This window comes from Alexandromys fortis, unplaced genomic scaffold (assembly GCF_014885135.2).
Source record: "Alexandromys fortis isolate MF-2015 unplaced genomic scaffold, M_Fortis_MF-2015_v1.1 scaffold_11, whole genome shotgun sequence".
Lineage (NCBI taxonomy): Eukaryota > Metazoa > Chordata > Mammalia > Rodentia > Cricetidae > Alexandromys > Alexandromys fortis.
In genome coordinates, this window is record NW_026067912.1 from 12,863,088 (window position 1) to 12,886,925 (window position 23,838).

Below are 23,838 nucleotides of genomic sequence, written 5' to 3' on the forward strand. Positions count from 1 at the left end.
AAAATTATATGCTTTAGTTATGTGTGCTTTAATTTAGATGCTTAATGGCTTTTAATGTTACAAAATAAGTTTATTATTATATTATGGTCTCATTTGTATTATATTGTCTTGCTCTCTCATATCTGGTGATGTGGTCATGGTTTACAGAAACAATAATCCCTAAGAAATAGGTCATTAACAGTACTTAGCGATTGCTTGTGATCTGTGGTAATGACTGATTTCTTTGGGATTATTGCAGTTATAAACCATAATTACAGATTATTACAGCAATAATTATTTTGTTAAGGAAAAATGTTCTATGCTTGAACAGCTGCTTAAACAAGTGCCTTGAATATTTCAGAATAAAGAGAAAAATGGGAAATTAAAATGAAAATTTAGTCTTATAAAATGAGATTCTAAGAGATTTATAGATATGAAACTTGTGTACCAGACCTTTACTTCTAAATTCAGTTTAGATGTGTGTGTTGACATGGTATTTTGAACTTCCTGGATGTAGTTTTGTGGTGAAAATAATGTTTTGGTATTGTCCTTGAGGTGTCCGGCATGACGTTCCAATGGACATTATGTAATGGAGTGCATGCTGTAGTCAGGAATGTTACCCTGTCTCCCACCTCCTTCTTGCGTGTAGTGTGCTTGTGAGCAAGAGCTGAGGACACCTGATACTATGTGAAGCACGTGCTGTTATGGTGTGTGTGATTGCTCTTCACTGTAGTTCCCATGTGTCTTCAATCTTATGTGTCATTGGCCTGTGACTACACGTTTGTACCCTTTGGCCTACTTCTTCCCCTTTCTGGCCATTGATGGGTATCCACTATTCACTGTGTAGAGCAAACTCTTGTTTAGATTCTGCTGATAAGTGAGAACATGCATTATTTTCCCTTCTATGTCTGGTTGACTTCTCAATGTGACTTTTCAGTGTCTTTTTTGTTGAAGACTGAGTTTTAAATAGAAGTTTGGGAGAATGGTTTGATATTTAAATGAGAACTGTAACCTCGCCTTTAGCTGAACGTGTCTGATGGCTTTCTGATAGCACCTCATCGTTTCTTGCTGACATTGCCTCCTCCTCTATCAGCCAAAGTCCCTAGAGACTGTGACTCTTCAATCCAGGACAGGGCACATGAACACCCTATTTCTCAAATAAATCAGTGAACTTGCATTTAATGTTTTAGAAAAATGCTTATAATTTGTCACATGATATATATATATACATATATGTTATTATTTGTTATCCAAGGTGTCATTTTGAGGTCATAATGAACTAAAGTAAATTTTTTGAATGTTGAGATGTCTCATGTATGGCTTCATTAGTTTACTCTTAGACAGAAATCACCCTGGTTTAGGAAGCTGAGCCTGTTGGTTCACCTCTCAAACATAGAGTCCTTCAGTGCTCCCTCAGACCTTTATGTACTGAATTAGACCTTCCGAAAGCTTAGCAGGAACTTGTCAGTGTTTTCTGAATGTCTCTTCTTGAAGAATTTTTTAAATTGATTTTTATTTAGATCTATATTTTTCTCTGCTGCCCTCCCTGCCTCTCCCCTTCGCCCTTCAACTCTCTCCCAAGGTCCCCATGCTCCAAATTTACTCAGGAGATCTTGTCATTTTCTACGTCCCATGTAGATTAGATCTTGTAAGTCCTCATTGTTGTCTAAGTTCTCTAGGATTGTGGTTTGTAGGCTGGCTTTCTTTGCTTTATGTTTAAAAACTACCTATGAGTGAGTACATGTGATAATTGTCTTTCTGGGTCTGGGTTACCTCACTCAAAATAATGTTTTCTAGTTCTGTCCATTTTCCTGCAAAATTCAAGCTGTCGTTATTTTTTTCTGCTGTGTAGTACTCCATTGTGTAAATGTAGCACATTTTCCTTATCCATTCTTCGGTCGAGGGGCATTTAGGTTGTTTCCAGGTTCTGGCTATGACAAACAAAGCTGCTATGAACATAGTTGAGCATATGTCCTTGTGGCATGATTGAGCATCCTTTGGGTATATACCCATAAGTGGTATTACTGGGTCTTGAGGAAGGTTGTTTCCTAATTTTCTGAGAAATGGCCACACTGACATCCAAAGGGGCTATACCAGCTTGCACTCCCACCAGCAATGCAGGAGTGTTCCCTTTTTCCCACAACCTCTCCAGCATAAGTTGTCATCAGTGTTTTTGATCTTGGCCATTCTTACGGGTGTAAGATGGAATCTCAGAGTTGTTTTGATTTGCATTTGTTTGATGACTAAGAATTTTTTTCAGTCTGAAATGTTTCATTTTGTTTATCATATAATCAACATTGAGGAAGAAGATGTGATGAGTTATATCTAACTTTTATGGTAGCAAAACTCTTTGGCAAAGTGGAAAAATTCTTAAGTAATATGTGATTTCATTACACATTACATGGTATGGCTTCTAAAGGAAGACAGAATAAAAATGTAAATGTTAGTATATTTTTATGGTTTTGTTTGAGACTGATACAGAACCACCGTTAAAGGGGTATTCAACAGTAATAGTAATAATAGCCAAAACAGGCAGAGCGAGAACTTCCAGCGCTGCCTTGTGTGCATTATGGAAGCAGTTAAATCACTAGTGTAATAAACAGCAGACTTGAAGCTAGTCTTTGCTCTAGGCGGCTGATGGTATTGCTTAGTGTGCTGCTTTTCCCGTCCCTGCCTCTCTTGAGACAGTCTCCCTATGTAGTTAATAGACCTGCATCATCGTTCCTAGCAACCTCTACTTTTTTGTTGTTGGTTTTGTTTTTGTTTTCGAAACAGGGATTCTTTTGTAGCTCTAGCTGTCCTGGAATTAGCTCTGTCGACCAGGCTGGCCTTGAACTCAGAGATCTGCCTGTTACCACCTTCTGGCAGACTTCTGCTTTTAAAAATAAATACTTATCATTCAATGGAGAAATATGAAAATTACATACACAGAAAGTTTTGTCTGTTTCAATTAGGCTTCTTAAATAAGAACTAAGTGGCATATGGTTCAATTCACATTAGTGGAAAGCCTCCAAGTTCAGTTTTTAAGCAGTACTAGTATATGGTGGGGTATTTAGTTCTGCATTCTCAGCACTAAAGAGGTCAAGGCGGTAGATTGTGAATCTGAGGCCAGCCTGGCCTACATTCATAATGTGTTCAAAGACTGACTACATTATGTAGTAAAACCATATCTCACACAGCATTAAGCCCCCAAGGAATAGGGACATAGTTCAGTAGCACAGCGTATGCATAGCATATTTTAAAAAAGAACAACAGCAGTAATTATTATCTAAATAATATCTAAATATCTAACGTGACAAAGTGTAAGGGAGGTAATTGGTCATTATTTACTTTTAAATTTATGCTTTGCTTTGAGAAATAGTGTTATTCGGAGTGGGAGTGGGGCACACAGGGTCTTGCTGAATAGCCTAATCTGGCTCCTAAACTCAAGGCAGTCTTTCTGTCTCAGTCTTCTCAGGTCATAGGACTGTAGACTGAGTTATAGCAGAGTGTTTTAAAATAGTAACTCCCTTAGGGCAGGTAAAATGTTACATTCAATAAAAATTATACCTGCAGTATTTCAGAATTACTTTTATTTTAGAAGTGAGTAATAATTCACACACAGTGCAACCGTTAGTTTGTTTACTGGTTGGAGTCACTGTTAAGAGCCTCATGATTGCTGGGATTCTAAGAGACACAGCTGATTCTTGTTATTTGGTGATAATGGTCTATATAATCAGAACACCATATTCACAAATATCAAATCATTGTTTCTATTTGTCCCTATTGGGCTGTAGCATTTACATCAAACATATAACCATTTTTCATGTATAAGTCTTAATAAGGACTCTTTTTTTAAAAAAAAAATGTTTTTTGGTTCATTAACATTGAACTCAGACCCAACATCACTATTGACTCATACCTGTACACAACTTATCTAGCACATAACATGTTACATGTCTTAGTACATGTCTTAGTTACTTTTCTGTTGTCATGAAAAAAAAAATCCATGACCAAGGCAACTTATAGAAGGAAGCATTTATTTAACTGGATCTTACAGTTCCTCACCATTGTGGCCGTAGCATGACAGCAAGGCCATGGAGTGGTAGCTGAGAGCTCATAGTCCCATTCACAAACAGAAAAGAAAGTATTGGGAATGTCTGGAGGCTTTTGAAATCTTAAGTACTTTCCCCCAAGTGACATTCTTCCTTATCCTTCCCAAATGGCTACCAAATGCCTTACAGGGTATTTCAAACCACTACAGGCCATAATACCCCACCTCACCCCATTCAGGAGCACTACATAGCACTTCAGTATAACACCTGGGCTATCTCAAGGACTTAAATCACTAATGGTGTAAAAACGGGGGGCGGGGCAATAGAAATAAAGAAACTAAAGAGACTAACAGAATGCTGGTTAGGGCTGAAATCGTGTACACCAGACAACCTTTAATGTTCTGCAATCTATGTGAATTATGTGAGTACCAATTTAGGGTTACAAAGAAGTTTTAAAAAAGGTAAATTTAAAAAATCAGGGAATTCACTGGGCACAGACAGGATCTCTGAGCTCCAGGCCAGCCTGGTCTACAGAGCCAGTTTCAGGACAGTCAGGGATACACAAAGACATCCTGCCTGGGGGTAGGGGAAGGGGAAGAGTCAGGGAATCTATAAATAAGAATTAGTTGTAGTACATCTTGTATAGAATGTGCAACTTAAATAAGAAGTAAAAGTACAATTTATATTTATTTTTGGTGAGTATGTGTTTCAGTGTTCAATAAATTGCAATGTTAAACCAATAAAACATGCCAGGCTATGATTTAGACTGCAGTTGATTAGAAAACTGAACAGACAAAAGTACCTGTTTTCGTGCGGTTTACAGTCTGCTAGAGTTGGCAGGCCATAATTAAGAACAGCTTTATAAGAGATGGAATATGTTAGAAGTCCTTATGTGCTAAGATAGAAAGCAGTGAAGCAGAGGGGGACTGTGTTCTACTTATTTGTTACCAAAGCTTCTTGATTTATCAATTAACAATTGCTTTATGATCTCAATTTTCTGAGATAATGGGTTCTTTGAGGCATTGTAGTTAGCTGATAGCCAGGGTTCAAGTTGCCTATGTTCATCTTTCTCATCAGTCTTGGGTCTATGCTATAATTCTTGGACCTAAACATAAGAGGTCAGGAAAGTCTCCGGAGGATATGTAGGTATAAATGGTTATGACTTTGGGTTGGGCATATCTTTCTTAGCTAACATCCCCAAACAAACAATAACAACAGTAGGTAGTTGGAATATATCAGAAATAAAAATTTTATTCACTGAAGATCATCATCAAGAAGGTGAAAATAAAACCTAAAGACAATGCAATGAAGAACTTTTACAACTCAATAGTGACAAGTCTTGAAAATAGCTAAAGGATTTAAATAGACTTTTCTCTATAGAAGGCATAAAGTAGCCAGTAAACACATGAAAATATGCTAAAAACCATTAGTCATTAGGGAAAGCTTTTCATGGTGACATTAAGATACCACCTCACACCTACTAGAGTAAATGTAAAGAAAAAAGACAATTACAGGTGTCAGTAATGACATTTGTATAGCATAGGACTTCATACTTCATTACTAGGTTTGCCAAATAGTGGAGCTTGATGAAAACAGTGTGAGGGTTTCTTAGTACTGGAGAGGCTCCAAATGACACAGTAGTTCCTCCTAGGTGTGTATACAGTGTCCATCACAGTATTCTATAATAACCATGAGATGAAAATATCCCAACGCCCCGCAACTGAGGGAGTATGTGCATAAAATGTGACTTCTCCAAACAATGGCATGCTTGTTGTTCCTTCACAGAGGAAACGCCACCACCACACCTATCTTTATCCAGTTTAATTTTAGCACACTTAATCATTGTGAGATTTAATTTTGGAAGTAGGAAAACACTTAAATTTTGTAGTGTTGGTTACACAACCCTGTGAGTTTGCTTATAAGCCTGAGTTGTATGGTATATGAGTTTTTATTTCAGCAGACCTGTTAAAGTATAATAAATCCATGGATTAGGTGGTCCCCAGGAGAACACAGTATTGTCATGGTTATAAGATTTGTCTTTATCGATATAGATTGGGGGCTGGAGAGATGGCTCAGAGGTTAAGAGCACTGACTGTTCTTCCAGAGGTCCTGAGTTCAATTCCCAGCAACCATATGGTGGCTCACAACCATCTGTAATGAGATCTGGTGCTCTCTTCTGGCCTGCAGCATACATGCAGGGAAAACTGTATACATAATTAATAAATAAATCTTTAAAAAAAAGATTTGTCTTTATCAATATTGAAATTGGCAACTACTGTGATAAAAATATTGTTGGAAAAACTGTCAGTGAGCCAGGGTCTAGTTTTTAGAACAAGGAGAAATAACCTATAGGAAAGTATATAAGTACGTCACCCTGTCTTAAAAAAACAAACAAAAAAATGATGTAAGGGGTAAGGATGAGTACTTTTATGATTAAGAGAATATTCTAGAAGTAAAAAATGAGGATTATGAATATTTACTCCATACTCAAGTTGCAAGATTCAGGAGACTTGATAGAAAAAGCCACAATAACTGTTAGCATGCTTACCAGGGTAATTATATGTTGTCTAGACTTTGCTGTTGAGCTGGAAATTCTTTTGAAGCAGAAACATGAATTTGGCATCTTACATGGGCTTTGTGCTGGTATCTTTCTTTACGTGCTGTGGTACTTGTCTGTTTTGTGATGTGTTTCTTGATCACATTAGTTATTCAGCTTTAACTGTTTCATGTTGTTGATGGATATGCCACAACATTGACAGTTTCTGATTTGTTCAAGTTTTTGTGATAGACAAAAGAGTGTGTATTTGCCAAAATGTATTTCTTATTTTTAGGATGTTTGTTATTGAAGCAGGTTGAGTATTCCCTGCTCTCCAAAGGGAATGGTTTGTTGATTGCTGCAATATAATCATGAATGCTAATATCTGCAGGAAAAGCACTGTTGAAAATGTATTTGTTCTTCCCAAGTCCTTTAACAAGAGCAAACATTTTCTTAACTATTCATCATATTTAAACAAATACAAAGGCCACATGACTATTATTTTTAAAGATTTGCTTTCTGTGTGTGTATGAGTATTTTGCCTGCATGTATGTATTTGCACCAAATGCATGCCTGGTGCCTACAGAAATCAGAAGTGAGCATTGCATCCTCTGGAACTAGAGTTACAGGCAGTTGTAAGCCGCTGTGTGGGTGCCTTAACCACTGAGCTATCACCCTAGCCACTAACATTTAATAAAAGAAATGTAATTACTTTGGGGTGAAATAGTTTGCTTATCTTTGAAAAACCAGTTTTCAAAAATGACACACAATTTCTTTGTGAAATGACATTTTTTATGTTGTTAAATATTCCTACAGATCTCAAAAGTTTTTAGAGAACCTAGTACTTGTATTGATAAATCCATGGGCCTAACATAATACTCCTTAAAGTTCATCTAGCCAGTAATTCCATTCCTAAAGTTACTAACTTTGGCTTCTTTAAATTAAACTTGTGAAAACTATAGATATTTCCACTTTGGTGTGTGTGTGTGTGTGTGTTCACTTATGTACATGCACATGTGTATATTTATGTGGAAACCATAATCCAACATCAGATGTTGTTCCTTCTGTGCTATTTGCTGTTTTGAGTCAGGATCTCACAACCAGCCACCAACTTTACTATGCAGGCTAGACTGCTGGCTGGCCAGGGAGCCCCAGTAGTCTGCTTATCTCTGGTTCCTGATGCTGGGCTTATATGTGGGTGCCACCACACCCGGCTTATTTAATGTGGGTTCAGGTACTTATGAAACAGATACTTTACTGAGTTAATTCCCTAGCTCTTTGTTCCATTATGTAAAGCATCATAGTCTTTGATATTTTTTAGACATTAAGGTAACTCAGTAATCAGTGAAATGCATAGAAAAAAATCTGGATTTTAAAATATGAAAAAAAAATCTTAAGAGAGAAAGTTCATTATTATATGCATGTTATAAGCAAAGTAGTTTCAAAATGAAAATGAGTAAACAGACACCATCATAAAATTGAGCATCAGAACAGAGATGGCTATTGGTGATAAGAGAATTTGTTGTGTGTAGACTTGATATGTACCTGAGTGGCCAAGAAGTCCCTGTGGAGTGCAACCTAACCTTAAACTTGCCATCCTTATAGCGGACACTTCTAAGTTTTGTCATTAGTATGTACACTATCATACCCAGCCCACAAGAATACTCTTTTGGGGGCCGAGAAGGGGACAGAATGTCATTGTTGAGCCCAAGCTAGCCTGGAATTCATGGAGATCCTGCTGTCCTGCTCTAGCACCCCACTTTTCCTCAGTGCTGGATTACCTCCACTGTACCACATAATTGTGCTTTTTGACAGGATAACAGGACTGGCCATGCACAACACATTTATTTATTTATTTATTTATTATTTATTTTTGTTATTTGCTTTTTGAGACTGAGTTTCTCTATTCTGTAACTCTGTTGGAACTCACTAAGTAGACCAGGCTGGCCTCAACTCAGAGATCTACCTGCCTTTGCCTCCCTCATGCTGGGATTAAAGGTGTGTATCACCATGACCAGATATGTTAAATTTAACTTTAATCACATCTTACTTTTCCCCATTTGCAAATGAAAACCTTAAGACTTAAAGAGGTAACTCATAAATTGAAACAGATTGGCAGAACTGGGATTCATACATACATTTTTTTTCCTTGCTGGAAGACCTGCTAATATCAGTGCTTTGATAAACATGAATCCCAGTGTTCTACTGTCTGTTGAAAACCAACTTTGTAATAGTTAATTATTTGTTTAGAAGACATGATTTTGCTCACTTTGGGTTTTCTGAAAAATAAACTTCTTTATATTGATACTTGTCATCTTTTTTCTTTCTTGTAAGGACGTCTTGCATGGCTGATATACTTAGTTGGCACAGTTGTAGGGGGAAGATTAACGTATACCAGTACAGATGAGCACGATGCCATGGATGGAGAATTATCCTGCCGGTGAGTAACAGCTATTTACTAGAGTTAAGAAATTTAGACTTTGAATTACCTTTATATGGCCTAGTATAAAGAGATACCCTTGGTCTTTGGGTGTTAGTTCCCTTTTTACTCATTAAAAAAAAACAACAACAAAAAACAGCACACAGAGATTGATTCTTCAACAAATAGGTTCAAATTTACTTGATTTTTACCCCCTAGTGCTAGTGATCAGAGCCTTAATAAGTTATTGGATGACTCTCAACACTTCTAAATTGAGGGACATTCTTGTGAATAATGTTAGCAGCTTGCTTCACAGATCTTGATCAAATATCATATTTCCTGCACAGTCACTTAATTTTTGTTTGGTCTTGTTTTGGTGAAAACTTAAAATTCCAATGAAAATAAAGACCATGCAGATGTTTAGAGTGCTATTGTAAAGAGCCTTTGGGTAGTGTGGATGTGTGGGGTGTGCATACCGTGCATGTGTGTTTGCAACTGTTTTAAAAGCAGAAAATACTACGGCGTAGTTTTGTAACAAGAAAAATGGAAACAATATCTAATCTAGGGCTACTAAAGGCATTCAGATGAGTTAACTTTCTAATGCTTAGAACAATGTCTGGTAAATATTGATGGATTACAAACACATACCTGTTAAATAAAGCACAATTTGTGGACATTTAATTTAAAAGTTAAGTAACCTGAACTATACTATGGATTTAAAGTTGATTTTCCAATTTTATGTTGATTTTCAATTTTTCTTTATTATAAATTGCCTCCAAGCAAAAATTGGTTTTTATAGATTGAAAGAATTTCATTAGACTTAATTTCTTAAAGCTGACTAGATCATCAAAGTGTCTATAGCAGTTTAAGGACTCATAGTAAGTATTACCAGTTGGCCTCTGGTAAGATTCAGCATCCTTAATCTGAATGCCTAAAATCCACAGTGCTTTAAAATCTGGAACTAAAGTCCAACCTAACTAGAAAATACTCTAAAATCTAAAAGCCCTGAAATCTGAAATACTTAGATACTCAAATATACCAATTTATCTTCCAAACCCAAAGCCTGTCGATGTCACCATTTCTCTAAGATTATTATAGTTTATAGGTTAGTATAACAAATATCTTAGGTTAACTTGTATTTATTTGATTCTGTATGGCATTTAGCATTTTTTTAATTCTAATTTTTATGATTTTATTTTTTTATTATTGGTATTTATATGTATCATATACCCTTCTTTTTTGCATATGTAGTATATGTATGTGTGTATGCTCATTCCTGTGAGTGGCTATGGTACAGATGTGTACATGTGGAGGCCCAAAAGGCATTAGGGGCTGTCTTCTGTCACTCTCCGATTACTTACTGCAGTAAGATCTGTCATTAATTTTAGTTTGTCTGGCCAGCCAGTTTTCCACAGGGATCACCTTTTCCTACCTCCTGGGTGTGAGGGTTACAGCTGGCCACTATACCTGCTCACATGTTTTTATGGGTTCTGGGGATTCCAATTCTAGTCTTCTCACTTGCACAATAAGCCCTTTGCCGCTAAACTGTCTCCTTGGTCCCCACCTTACTTTTTTGTGATTATCTTTTTAAACTTACTTATAATAAATCAGTTTATATTAAAGTTCTCAAAATTTTACTATTCAAACTATTAACCAAGGCCAACTCTATATTTTAATGGCTTAGAATGCCACTCATACAGAATTCTTATATCTTTTCTTAGGTCTTTCATGTTTCCATTGACCCAGAAGTAGTCTGTTGTTACAATACTATTTATTATTCCAGTAAAATCTTTAAAAATAATATTTAGTTGTTACATTATTCTTAAATAGATTCTCTCTCTCTCTCTCTGTCTATCTCTCTGTGGGGGGGTGGGATGGGAGTAATGTGTGGGTGTCTTGGTTAGGATTTTTGTGGCTGTGAAGAGACACCATGACCACAGCAACTTTTATAAAGGAAAACATTTAATTGGGGTGGCTCACTTACAGTTTCACAGGTTAGTTAATACCATCATGGTGGAACATGGCAGTGTGCAGGCAGACATGGTGCTGGAGAAGGAGCTAAGTGTCCTACATCTTGCAGTTGTTCTGAAATACTAGCCAGTATCTTGAGCATATATAAGACCTCAAAGCCCCACCTCTATAGTGACCCACTTCTCCAACAAGGTCACACCTACTCCAACTACAAGGCCACAGCTCTTAATATTGCCATTCCCTCTGGGGGCCATTTTCTTTCAAGCCACCACAATGGGCAGGTGTGTGTGTGTGTGTGTGTGTGAGTGAGTGTGTGTGTGTGAGTGAGTGTGTGTGCCTGTCAGGCCAGAGTCGCCTGCCGCCAGCTGAGACGCCCTCATTGCGTTGGTCCGTCTGTCCGCCCCACCTGTACTTCCTGCCTCGCTACTGGCCAATCAGCGTTTTACTAAAATACAAGTGACAGGGTACAGACCATTATCCCACAGCAGAGGTTTGCTAAAATCCGTACTGCTGTCCACTACAAAACTTCTTCTTGTTCATGTCACATTTCTTCCGAGCTCTCCATTTGACCTAAACTCCAGTTGTTTGAGGTTTTGTACCTCTTTGTTGTTCATCTGTTCTGTGCTGTTCTTGGAGCCACAGCAGCCTCTGTGTCATTGGCATGATCTGGTGCTCCCGATGAGCGGTCTCCATAACCACTTTTCCCTTTTATGGGCCTGTGATGTTGGGGTCCATCTGGTCTTCCTGCTGCTTCTCTGTTCAGAGTATCTTCCAGAACACAGAACACTCAAGTTCAGAAGAGCCAGATGGTAGACGTCAGAGTGACCACTCATTCAGTGGTTAGCAGGAGTAGGCCTCCATGTCTGTCCAGAGCTTTTGGAGCATCTGGCTTCCCTGAGAACTCAACAGTGTCTTCCTGAGGGTCTTCTTGCACAAAAGCGGCTTCCCCAGATTGAGGTAGTTTGGGGCACAAGGATAAGGAGTGTGCTAGCATTCGGAGCACAAGGGCAGGTGTGTTCCCCACAGTGACACGTTGTCCAGTTCCTCTTTGGCAGTCTGTCTGCTCTCGGTTTGGCATCTATTAGTGAAAACATTTCTGGCTTTTCTGTATCTCTCTTAGCTTTGTCCTTTTCTCCCCGCCTGGTGTCAGGAGATTGTTCACAGAGGTGACTGGGTAGAGTGAAGGCCTTCTCTCCTGTTTTCTGAAAAGTTTTATATTAATAGCTGGCCATCACTGGTGGCTGTCCATTTGCCCATTTGCAATTATTGGCAGGGTGTTGCTGCTGATAATGCTTCCTTGGACTGTAGTTCTCCATGCCAAAGGCTTTATTGCTCTGCCCTTTTACACCTTCCTGCTGACAGTTCTCCCCTCAGAATAAAGGTAACCTCTGTTGCATTTCATGCTTTGGATTCTTTTCATGGATTGTTGTTGCTGTTGTTATCAGCATGATTTCTTTGGCCCTACCTGACCTGATCTGGAACATATGTGCTTGCTTGCCTGCCTCTTTCCCTCTTTCTCTTTCTCCTTCTTTCTTTTTTGTTTTTGGAGACAGGATTTCTCTAAGTAACTCTAGACTAGGCTAGCCTTGAACTCACAAAGATTTGCCTGCCTCAGCCTTCCAAGGGCTGGGCCTAAAGGGTTGAACCACCATGCCCAACTTCCTGCCTTTCTTATTACTTTTGTCTCTTGCCTCTGATTGTTACATACCTATATAGAACACTTTTTAAAAATTCTAAAACTTTTATTTTGCTTATGGGTGTTTTGTCTTCATACATCTCTGGTGCCTTTGGGGACCAGCAGGTGACTGACTTTCCTAGAACTGAACTTATAGACAGTTGCTGCCACGTGGGTGCTAGAAATAGAACCTAGCTCCTCTGGAAGAGAAGTTAGTGTTTTTAACTACTGAGCCATCTTTTCAGCCTCAGCTTAAAAATACTTAAATGAGCAATTTTTTGTTCTCTTTCTGAATGTCTACGTCCTCTTTTTATATTTTTTCCTTACTCTGTTATATTCCAGGATAAAAGGAATTCTTGTTCATTTTTTTTATAGCATTTCTTATACTATACAACTTGGCATTCATTATTATTATTTGTGAATTTCTGTAGGATGTGGCTATATCTGTACCTTTCTAATTTTTGTATTTAACATAATTCTTATTGGTTTAATGCATACTTATTAAATTGGGTTCCCAATTTAATCCAGAACAATTTTCTAGAATCTATTTCTTGGAAAAACTTGGATTTAAGTTTTTTAATGAATGCCTGGTCTGATAGCATATACCTTTAATCTGCATTCAAGAGGCAGAGACAAATGGATCTCTGTAAGTTCCAGACGATTCTGTATAGTGAGTTCCAGGCCAGCCAGGGCTACAGAGTGAGACCATATCTCAATAAAACAAACAACCAAAAATTATTTAGAGAGGTGACTTTCTTAATGAAGTTATTTGAACTTACTTAAGTCCTTCCATACTTTTTGCTAAAATTTTTGTAAAATGTAATATAGATGTAGGACAGTAAGTTGAGTCTGGGGATGAATATTACATGTATCTTTGTGTAGGTGTATATGTATAAAATGAATTTTTATGTAGTCGAGTGCATTGCCTACATAGAATGAACAACATGGATCAGGGCTAGGCAAGGCCTCAATCATTTCATCTTCTAAAAATAAATATTCATATACTTTACTAGGCTGGACTTGGTAATGAACATCTATAGTCCTTGCACTTAGGAGGCTGAGGTAGGATTGCTGTGAGTATAAAGCCAGTTTAGGCTCTACAGTGGAACCTGCCACAACCACGCCAAACCAAGTACTACCCCTCCCCCCCCACTGATATAATGTATTGTTGTTAATGCAAGGTACTTAACAATCTCCCACCAGGAAATTTTCATAAAATATATGTAGTGTCCAAGGATGTTTTCATTGAAAATGCAATTCTGAGGATTATATATTATATTATATAGAAGTAAGAGTTAAAAAATTTGCCCTAATCTTCCTTTCACTTATAATTAGCTGATAATAATATTTAAAATAATAATGAAAATTATCATTTTTGTAATAATTAGTAATAGTTATTAATAATTTGATGTTGAAAATGGTCGAAGTGAGCCTGGTAATACAATTCTATAATCCTAACTACTCAGGAAGGTCACAAGTTCGAGGCCTGATTAGGCAACAGAGTGAATTCAAACCAACTTGGGCAACTTAGTAAGACTGCTTCAAAATGCAAAGCAAAAAGGGGGACTGTAAATTGTGGAATGTTTGTCTAGTATGTACAAAGACTTAGGTTCAAACTCTATCACTGTATCTTTTGCACACACAGCTTGATTTTCTTAAAAATTTTTTATTAGTGTTATCGTGTTTTAGGTAAAATTTTAATGGTTCATTAGTAGAGTACTGAATGTCACTTCATAGATACGATTCTTAATTTTAAAGAATTAAGTCATTATTTTGACATGTTTAGAAATGAAAAATGAATATAAGAATACATTTAATATCCTTTTACTAAAAACACAAGAATGTTTACTTTTATGTCTGTGTGTATATATGTGTGTGTGTCATACATCTACATGTAACCTTTAGTAGGATATATGCTTGCCTATGGGAGTTTCATATTCATATATAAAGACTTGAAGGATCTAGACCAGTTGTGTGTTATAGAGGCAGGATTTCTGATGGTTTAAGTAATGTTTTCTGGACATGCTTTTATATTTTTTCGCTTTTTAGAGTGATTATATGTTTGTAATAAATATCTCAGTATTGTTTCTTTGAGAATTTGTATTAAAGCTTCTTTTTTTCTTCATGGAAAGCGTTTTTCAGCTTATATCTTTAATGGATACCAGATTGCCTCGCCGCGCCAATGAAAAAATTGAGCTTGCAATTCTCTGGTTTTTGGATCAGTTTCGTAAAACATATGTTGGTGATCAGCTTCAAAGAACCTCAAAGGTAAGTTTTTACTATCAGAAAGATTTAGCATGTTATTGGGGATGAACGTGGGTGGATACACCCAACAGGTGGGAGTTGAGTGACAGATACATCCTGTGACTCTCAGCCACAGACATGTAATTGATAGTTAAATCCATCTGTGGAACTGGTATTGAAACACAATGAAAAATTAATTTTTTTTTTTTTTTTTNAGAAATCCGCCTGCCTCTGCCTCCGCCTCCCAAGTGCTGGGATTAAAGGCGTGCGCCACCACCGCCCGGCCGAAAAATTAATTTTTTATACATTTATCATTTTCTCTAAAGGAATAATATATATTTTTATGTGGATAGTCATGAAATACTTTGGATTAAAAATCACCTTAATAGATAATGTCTTTTATATTTAAAGATTAGAAACAAGATTTGTTGTTTTAATAGTTCTGAGGTTTGGGAGGGGTCTGACATTTAAGTGATTTCCTATATATTCCAGTCATTCCTTGGCATTTTTATATGTTAAATCCTGTGGACTAGGAGAATTTATATGTATACTAAACAGACAGCAGTTAAATCACCATAATGTTGGGAGACTTCTAATATGATAATTGAAAGGTTAGCATCAGAAAGTTTTAAATAAATTGATTTAGAAACATAATAAAAGATTATTGAGGGTATTTATGTGAGTCCTAAGGGAATACTTAGGAGTATACATGTCCTGTATTTATGGATTCTGCATCCATGGGTTCAACCAACTGTGCATTGAAAGCAACATTACATTTGTATTAAACATGTTTTGACTTTTTTCCTTGTCAATCTTTCCTAAAAACATGTTGAAATTGTTACAACATTTGTTGTACACATTATACATAATCTAAAGAAGATTTAAAATATCAGGGAAGATCTGATTATATGCAAATACTACAAAATATTTGTTAGCTGAAAACATTGTTTTCCTCTAAGACTGTTTTATGGGGTCAGGAACAGAGTATGGGGGTAAAGCACTTGGCTTTTCATAGGGCTCTGGCTTCAATCCATGTTACTTAATGGGGGTAGGAGAAAGGGAGGGAGGAGAGAGAGGGCAGGAAAGAAAGAAAGACTGGCTGATGATTCTTTATGTTAACATTTCAGGTAAAATTTTCTTTGCCTTTTAAGGGAGCGATACAATTTGTTTTTTTGCTTGAATATATATGGCATTTTATTTATATTTAGAAATTTTCTTGGAATTCAGCTATTATCAAATGACATAGGAAGAACAAAAGAGTAACTAAGGTAGTCACTAAGACAAAATGTATCTTAAGCTTAGGTGTATTGCTTTAAGATCAAATATAAAGCAAATTTTGGTAATTGTCTCATATACTGTCCCCAAAGAATTTTTAGTTTGGTTTTGGAACAGTAGATAGTAATAAAATATGACCAGGGTCGTGTTCATTTGGAATCATAATGTGGAGAGGACAAGCTTTCCAATGATTCTCTTTTAAATGCTTGGGGGAAATTGTAAAAGAGACTAATTGTTTTTAGATAGGTGAGATTTGAGTTTTCTTCAAAGTGTTTGCTTGAGATATAAAACTTATACGCACATACACATATGCGTAAGCTTGTAATGTAATATCCTCATGAAAAACGTGAGTGATAGATTAACTTTGTTCACAAGTCATCTGAATGATAAAAACGTGAGTGATAGATTAACTTTGTTCACAAGTCATCTGACTGATAAAAACGTGAGTGATAGATTAGCTTTGTTCACATATCATCTGACTGATAAAAACGTGAGTGATAGATTAACTTTGTTCACATGTCATCTGACTGATAAAAGGAAGCGCTGCTTCTTTTCATTTAATTTAGTATTTTTGGTGGCTGCATTTTAATCTCTTTATCAGAAGCATTTAATCCTACGATGATTTTAATTCAAGGTATTTGTGTAAGGCACTTTCCAATAAAAACAGCTTCAAGAATATTTGGGCTCTTAGTTGCAGAGGTTTCAGATTTTGTGCACTGAGCCCCTTCTTTGGATCTGTTGTCAGGAGCATTGTGGCAACAAGGGAGCCTAGTAGACTCATTTTAGGAAAAGCCCAGTGTAAGCTGTTCCTTTCAGAGAATCCCCACTTTCTCAAACCAACTTCTTCCAACCAGGCCTTAACCTCTAATAGTGTATTCAGCTATGAATTAATAATTGTATCCATTGTAAAGTTAGAAGCCTTTACGAGCCTATCACCTCTCAAAAGACTATAAGCTGTGTAAGTGAATGCGTATTCGATCGATACGCTAAAATAACCAGACCAGCTCAAAACAACAGATATAATTTAATATTTGAAAAACGGGGAAACTCGCGACCCGAGTAAAAGGTCCAAAGTCCAAACGGGTCAGGCGAGCACCTGCATAGAGAGCCCGCGCACCTATCTACCTGGCACCAGGTGGCCACATCCAAGCCAGATGTGATTGGCTGAGCTTCCCCATCAAAGCTGTCAATCAAACCCCCATGTGGAAGCCTTAGAGAGACAGTTTTAGACCCAAACCAGTAAATTCCTCTTGACTAATACCAAAGTGAGGCTGAGCTTCCATGTTTCAATGTGCCTGACTTGCCGCTGATGAGTCTTGGTGAAGTTCTCAGTTTATGGCTTATGCTTCTTTTCAGAGTTGTTTGCACTATCATGCTAACAGACCAGGAAGGCTGGTGCTGCTAATGCATTAGAGCTTGTGACATTTAATAAGTGCTGTGTGTGACCAGCCCTTGATTTTCCTGACTTTTGTAGCTGAATTCAACCGATCATAGATCAGAAACTTCTAGAACAGAGCTGGGGAAATAGCTCAAAGGTAAAATTTCTTGATGAGCAAGCATAACGACCCGATTTTTGATCCTCAGCACCTCTGTAAAAACTGAGTATGATCACAGCATATGTCTGTTACCCTAAAAATGTAGGAAGCTTCTAAGCAGAGACAGGTAGTTCTTGGGGGCTTGCTGGCCAGCCATTCAAACCAAAATGGGCAAGCAGCTCCAGGTTCCCTGAGACCCTGTCTCAGAAAAGTAAGTAGATAGATAGTGCCTTGTCTTTAAGAAGTCCCTATCTGTCACAGCAGATATCTTCGGCTTATATCACCTTCTTAGTGCCCTAATTGCAATTTTGTTTATATATGTCTCCTATTTTAGCATTATGTTATTATGTTATGTATTTAGTATTATATACTTGCTAGCAAAATATAAACTATAATTTGGATTAGTTCTATTTTTGCCTTAATTATTACCAGAACCCCTATGGACTTGTCATATAACTTACATACTTTCTACTAAAATATGTGCCTTTTGTAGAATTATACAGAAAGTGAGCCTATAACTCAAGTCTAGTACGTTCAGGTTACAGTTTGGATATCAACTAAAGTAACAGTGTCTTAGGAGTGAAAAGTAAGCTGTAAATCAAGCTGGTCATTTATTGAACAGTTAGTCCCTCTTAGGTTTTTTGCTCAGAACCTGACAAGGATTATCTAATTGATTCTCATAAACCACTATGGAAAGAGTTTTTTTATTAACCATTTTTTATATAAATATGGAAACTAAGAATTTGAATGTTGAATAATTGTGTTTTTGTGTTTGGGATCCATATTTGATGGGATGCCTTATCCAAAGCCTGTGCTGCCATCGACCTTGTCTAGTCTGTGCTGTGCCTCTCCATTGGGACACTGAACAGGCTCTCTCATACAGGAACTCTTGTAAAAACCCCTTTTGCTTTCTAATATTTAGGAAGAATTAGACTGAGCCCCGGATGTTCCCATTGTTCTTCTCGTATTTGCTCTGCCTCCTGGTTTTGCTGGTTTATTTTCGGCTTTTCTCCTGCCGCTTTCCTTCCGTCTGCATTGCCATTGCTTCTTACTGATTTTAAAGGATTTTTTTTAATTACACTCCTTGTTTCTGTCCCACCCCCACCCCACTATGTTCCATTATCCACACTGCTACTTTACAACCTTCATGGAAAATGAGGGGGAATGTGGTGAATTTCTCCATGCCCGTTACCCATGCTGGTCAAGTCTCAATGCTTTGTTTCCTTGGATTCGTACTTCTAGATTTTAAAATAAACATTGATGACCCTGTTGCTATTTTCATTGTTATTTTTTAATTATATTTTGCTCAAAAGTAACAGCTGTCATCAATTTTGTTTTATTATCATCCACGAGTCAAAAAATACAATGTGATTAACTTTATATGAAAGTAGTCTGCCATTGGGATCCTCAGTAACTTGCCTGCTTTGATAAGTCTCTCTTTGAGCTTTATCCACAAGCATACAGATTTATTTATTGCACTTGAATGGAAATACAGTGCACTGCTGCGACATTATATAATCATTTATTCCTGTTGATAATGCGCACTGTTTCCAGCTTTTCAATTCTGTAAACATTCTCTAGTAACTATCCTTGTTCTTCTCTCCTCTTGCATGTATACGAGTTTAAAAGACAATAGAAGTAATAGTAGATTGTAGAATGCATATGTCTCTAGCTTTAGTAGGTTGTACAGTTGTCTTCATAAGTGTTATGACAATTTATTTTCCTCTTGCAATAAGTTAGGTATATTTTATCATTCCTCTTGCAGGCTTTGCAGTTTGCCAGTCTTTGAGAAATGCATTTTCCCCTTTGCTTAAATTTCTTTAGTACTTCTCACTGTTTACAAGGATGAGTTTCTCCAGGGGTCGAACATTGTCCACTTCACAACCTCTTTGGACATTTTATTCCACTCTGTGACATGGTTTCTGCTGGTAATGTTGCTGTTCTTTTTCCTTGCCTATTTATAATCAATATGAAGTAGCTAGAAATACATACCCACTGTGTATTAAGGCCAAGTATATGAAGGACATTAGAATGGTCTGTTTCGTTAGTAAACTTTGTTGTTTTTGTTGTTGTTGTTGCTGCTGCTGCAGGTGGTGGTGGTGGTGGTGTGTGTGTGTGTGTACAGGTGTACATCCATGTGTACATGCAATCTTGTGGAAGCCAGATATCATTCCTCATTTGCTACCACCTTGCGTTTGGATACAAAGTCTGTCACTTAGCCTGGAACTCACTTATTCGGTGAGATGGGCTAGCTGACGAGGCCCAGGTCTCGTCCTAGCACCACCTCTCCAGTGCTGGGATTACATATAAATGCACACCTTTTTATGTGGTTTCTGGGGATCAAAGTCAGGTTCTTGTGCCTCTGAGGGAAATTGAGTAAACTGTCTCCCCAGTCCTTCAGTAAGCTTTTAATTGAAAGAGGGTATAGGAAAGTACAATAATTATAGAAGATCCATTGATCTTGAATTAGAAAACTTAATATTGGTAAGAAGGCACATCTACAAGCTGAGCCGTGCATTGCGGATATTGTATACCAAAATCACAGTTCCCTTGTTTGCAGAAATCGACATGCATATTCTAGTATTCATGAGATTAAAAGTGTCCAGAATAACCACAACACTCTTGGAGAAGAATTACCTAGAAAGGGCCTTACTTTAATTTGAAACTTTGTACAAAGCAACACTGAAGACAGTGTGGCTCATACACAGGAATAGGCATATACGTAAAGTGGGTATTCATGTATGGCTCCCGATTTTTGACAAGAATGCCAAAGACAATTAATGGAAAGAGATAGGTAGTCAGTGAATAGGGCAGGACAGAAGAATTTCTCTTGACTTTTTTAGAAGGTTGTCAAGGGAAGGTCTGGTTCCAGAGGGAGAAAAGACAAGTTACTGGTTTATAAATCGGGTGGTACCATAACTCAAAACCCATCAGAGATTTACATGTTGAACTTGCTAACATTGTTAATAGCTTCATTTTCTGTTCTCATATGTCACCCCTGTTAGGAAGATAAATTATATGATCATTTTGTGTTTAGATCGCATTCACAGACAGGTTATTAAATCTTAAAATAACTCTTGAAGACAAGACAAGCATTCTGCTCGTTTGGACTTTTGTTTTTCAGTATTTGAGTAAAAGCTATTTTTGTAAACATAAATTAGTGATTTATCAGTAAGAATATCCTTATAAATCTGTAGAATAACTTAGAATTTGCATTAACAAAATAGTGCTCATTGATATCGTTTCACATTGGCTGAAATGAGAACGGAAATCATGTTTTTCTGGGTATGGTTCTCTGAAGGGTTCGGAGCGTCGCTGCTTTCCTCCTGTTGAGTACACGTGCAGAGCAGCAGATGGCATTCTCCCCCTGTAGTTGTCCGGCCTCCCGCCCTCTACTGCCAGCAGTTGCTGTTAAATTGAGTAGGAAAATACTTGACTAATGAAGTAAAAAAGCACAGTAGTAACACTGAGACTATTACACATACGTGCAAACCAGTGTGGAAATAGTAAATTCACTACTGTTTCTAGGTACTTTCATAAAATTTGATTGTTAATAAAATTTATTTTTCTGTTTGTCACATAATTTTTAGGAAAAATAGAATTTTCATTTTGGTTAAAAAATAAGTAGCAATTTTACAACATTTTAAACAAAAAGTATTTTAAACATTCTAGTGTAGCAAGCATACTGTGCAGATTATAGAGGCAAAGTGCCTGTGACAATTAAAATTACAGTTTGAAGCTTGTTATTAGTGAATAGTGCTGAATGGCTCTGGGGAACTTTTAAGTGTTTTAAAACTTTTCAAAGTTGATTTCTTGTATGTTATCAGATTGCTCAAATTCTTTAAATGTATATTATTTTTTGTAGATTATCTTATCTTTTAGTCTTTGCTTCTTGGTAGGTATTAGTACTTGTAATACCTTGGTTTACTGAATTGCTTTATTCCTCAGGGACTTGTCTTTCAGTAGTCATATATTCATTCCAGAACCATCAAAATATTTAGGAAGGCAAGCTAACGGCCTACATTGTTTTAAAATATCTTCAGTTATAAATGGAAAAACTAAGTTAAACATTGATCAACTCCGTAAGTACATATAAATGTTGATTGAAGGAAGAACATTAAGCATTAGACAAGAAAGTGTTGGGGAAAAGCCCACAGCTGAAGTTTTAGAAGCCATGAGTGACTGAGATTATAAGATGCAAATTGAAAAAACAGATTCTTTTTTATAAGTTGGCTTTTACTGTTTGTAATGCCATTAACTGTGCCATCATCTGATACCCAGTGCTCTGTGAATCATACAGTCTTATCCCGTGGAAACACTTCCACCCCAACAGATTCTGATACAATTTGGCTATTCATAATATTTTAAATACATGCTTTGTTCTCATTTAAAATTTATTTTTAGTGATTAAAGTGTAAAATATTTGTATTTTTTGAGAATAATTGATAAATTATAAAGTAAACTGTATAGTATATATATGTATGTGTTTTATATATATAAAATCTTATATTACAAATGTCTTTTTGTTGTAATAGGAGCGGCGGGGCTGTGTCCCCAGCACCCCGGCCGCCTGATAGCTTATGCCCTGAAATAACAACACACAAACTGTATTCTTTTAAACACTTATTGGCCCATTTCTATCTAGCCTCTTCTCGGCTAACTCTCGCGCCTGAACTAGCCCATTTCTAATAATTGTTTGTAGCACCCCAAGGTGCGCTTACCGGGAAGATTCTAGCCTACGTCCATCCTGGGTCAGAGCTGCCTGGGAGAGCAGAGCCTGGCGTCTCTGCTCCAGAGAGTCTGAGCTCACTTCCTCTTCCTCCCAGCATCATGTTCTGTTTACTCCTCCCACCTATGTTTTAACCTATCAGGGCAAGCAGTTTCTTTATTTAATTAACCAATGACCTTCCTCCATCATCTTTTTGTATTCTTTCAGGTACTTAAACTTTGCTGATGGTTAATTTTTCAAAGTAAGGTAGAAATGACAATTTCTTCTGCAGTGGACCCCTAAGTGTCCTGTTTTCTTTTTATCATAACTTCGGATGTTACAATTTTTTCAATGGTTCTCAGAAATTGAAGTAGTAAAAATAATAAATGAAGTACCAGATACTGTATTAACTGAGACGTATCTTTAAGTCATTTTCAGCACTGAAAACCATATATATAAAAGAGATAGTTAACAAATTTTATATTCCTTAATTATTCCCCAACATTGGTTGTAGTTATTTTAAATCTTGTTTGATCCTAGAGAAATTATGCAGAGGAGGACCTTTCCTTTCCTCAGTCAGAAGATGAGATGCAGGGTAGTCTGTCCCTAAGAAAAATCCATCATTGAAATCACGTCCACAGTTCATGATCTTTCCATTTGTTTCATAGTCCTTTTATGGGACAATAATAGGTACTGTTTAAAATTCAGAGACTGCTAAATACATTGTGGACCAGTTGTAAGATGGCAATAGGAAACTTTCAGTTTTGCAGTTTTGGGTTAGAGTTTGCTCTTTAAAATATTCTAGTTGTTTAATGCAAACTCAAATGGGAATTTATCTCTAGCTTTGTTTTCTCCATGATAGAGCCATAGGCAGATCTGAATACCTACTAGAAATGTATCTGACTGGGAGTGCTGCATCTCTGGATGTATTTGGGTTTTTTTTTTTTTTTTTGCTTGTAATCCTTTCAAGTAGGCTGCTGAAGGGAATCCAGGTAAGAATGAGTCCTGTGTGGTACAGAAACCCTGAAGCTGCCATCTGTAAGACTCGTGTCACACTTTGTTTATTCTTTGAATCTTGAGCTCCTGATAAAAATTATGATGAATTTATTCTTATTTAATTGACAAGATAAAGAAAGGCAGATTATTAATTTGCAAATAATATTTTCCAAAAGCAATCTACACTTGAAGACAGCGATCATATAGTGTCAAATGTTCCCTCATACTTTAGTGAGAAATGTTATGCATCATTTCACTTTAGATACATTTTTTAATAGTTAGAAGCTCCGATAATAGCTACTCAACGTTTCTGTACTAATGCCTGATATTTTTGGACAGGGTAGTTAGAGCAGGTGTTTGTGTGGTATACTAAGTCTGATTCATTATTCTTTGAATGATGAACATGCTTAGTACAACAGTTTGATATTAAGTAAACATTTTAATGACATATTTGGGATTGTGTTTA

At 36.8% G+C, this 23,838-nt stretch overlaps 1 protein-coding gene across 1 annotated transcript in view; it reads left to right on the forward strand.

Moving 5' to 3' along the window:
- Nucleotides 1–23,838, forward strand: part of LOC126499498 (ran-binding protein 17) — a 116,420-nt gene that overhangs the window by 64,582 nt on the left and 28,000 nt on the right. Inside the window, exons 13-14 of the mRNA XM_050138731.1 lie at nt 8,884–8,989; nt 14,747–14,882. Of these exons, the coding sequence (XP_049994688.1) occupies nt 8,884–8,989; nt 14,747–14,882 (242 nt within the window). The remainder of the gene's footprint in view (nt 1–8,883; nt 8,990–14,746; nt 14,883–23,838) is intronic.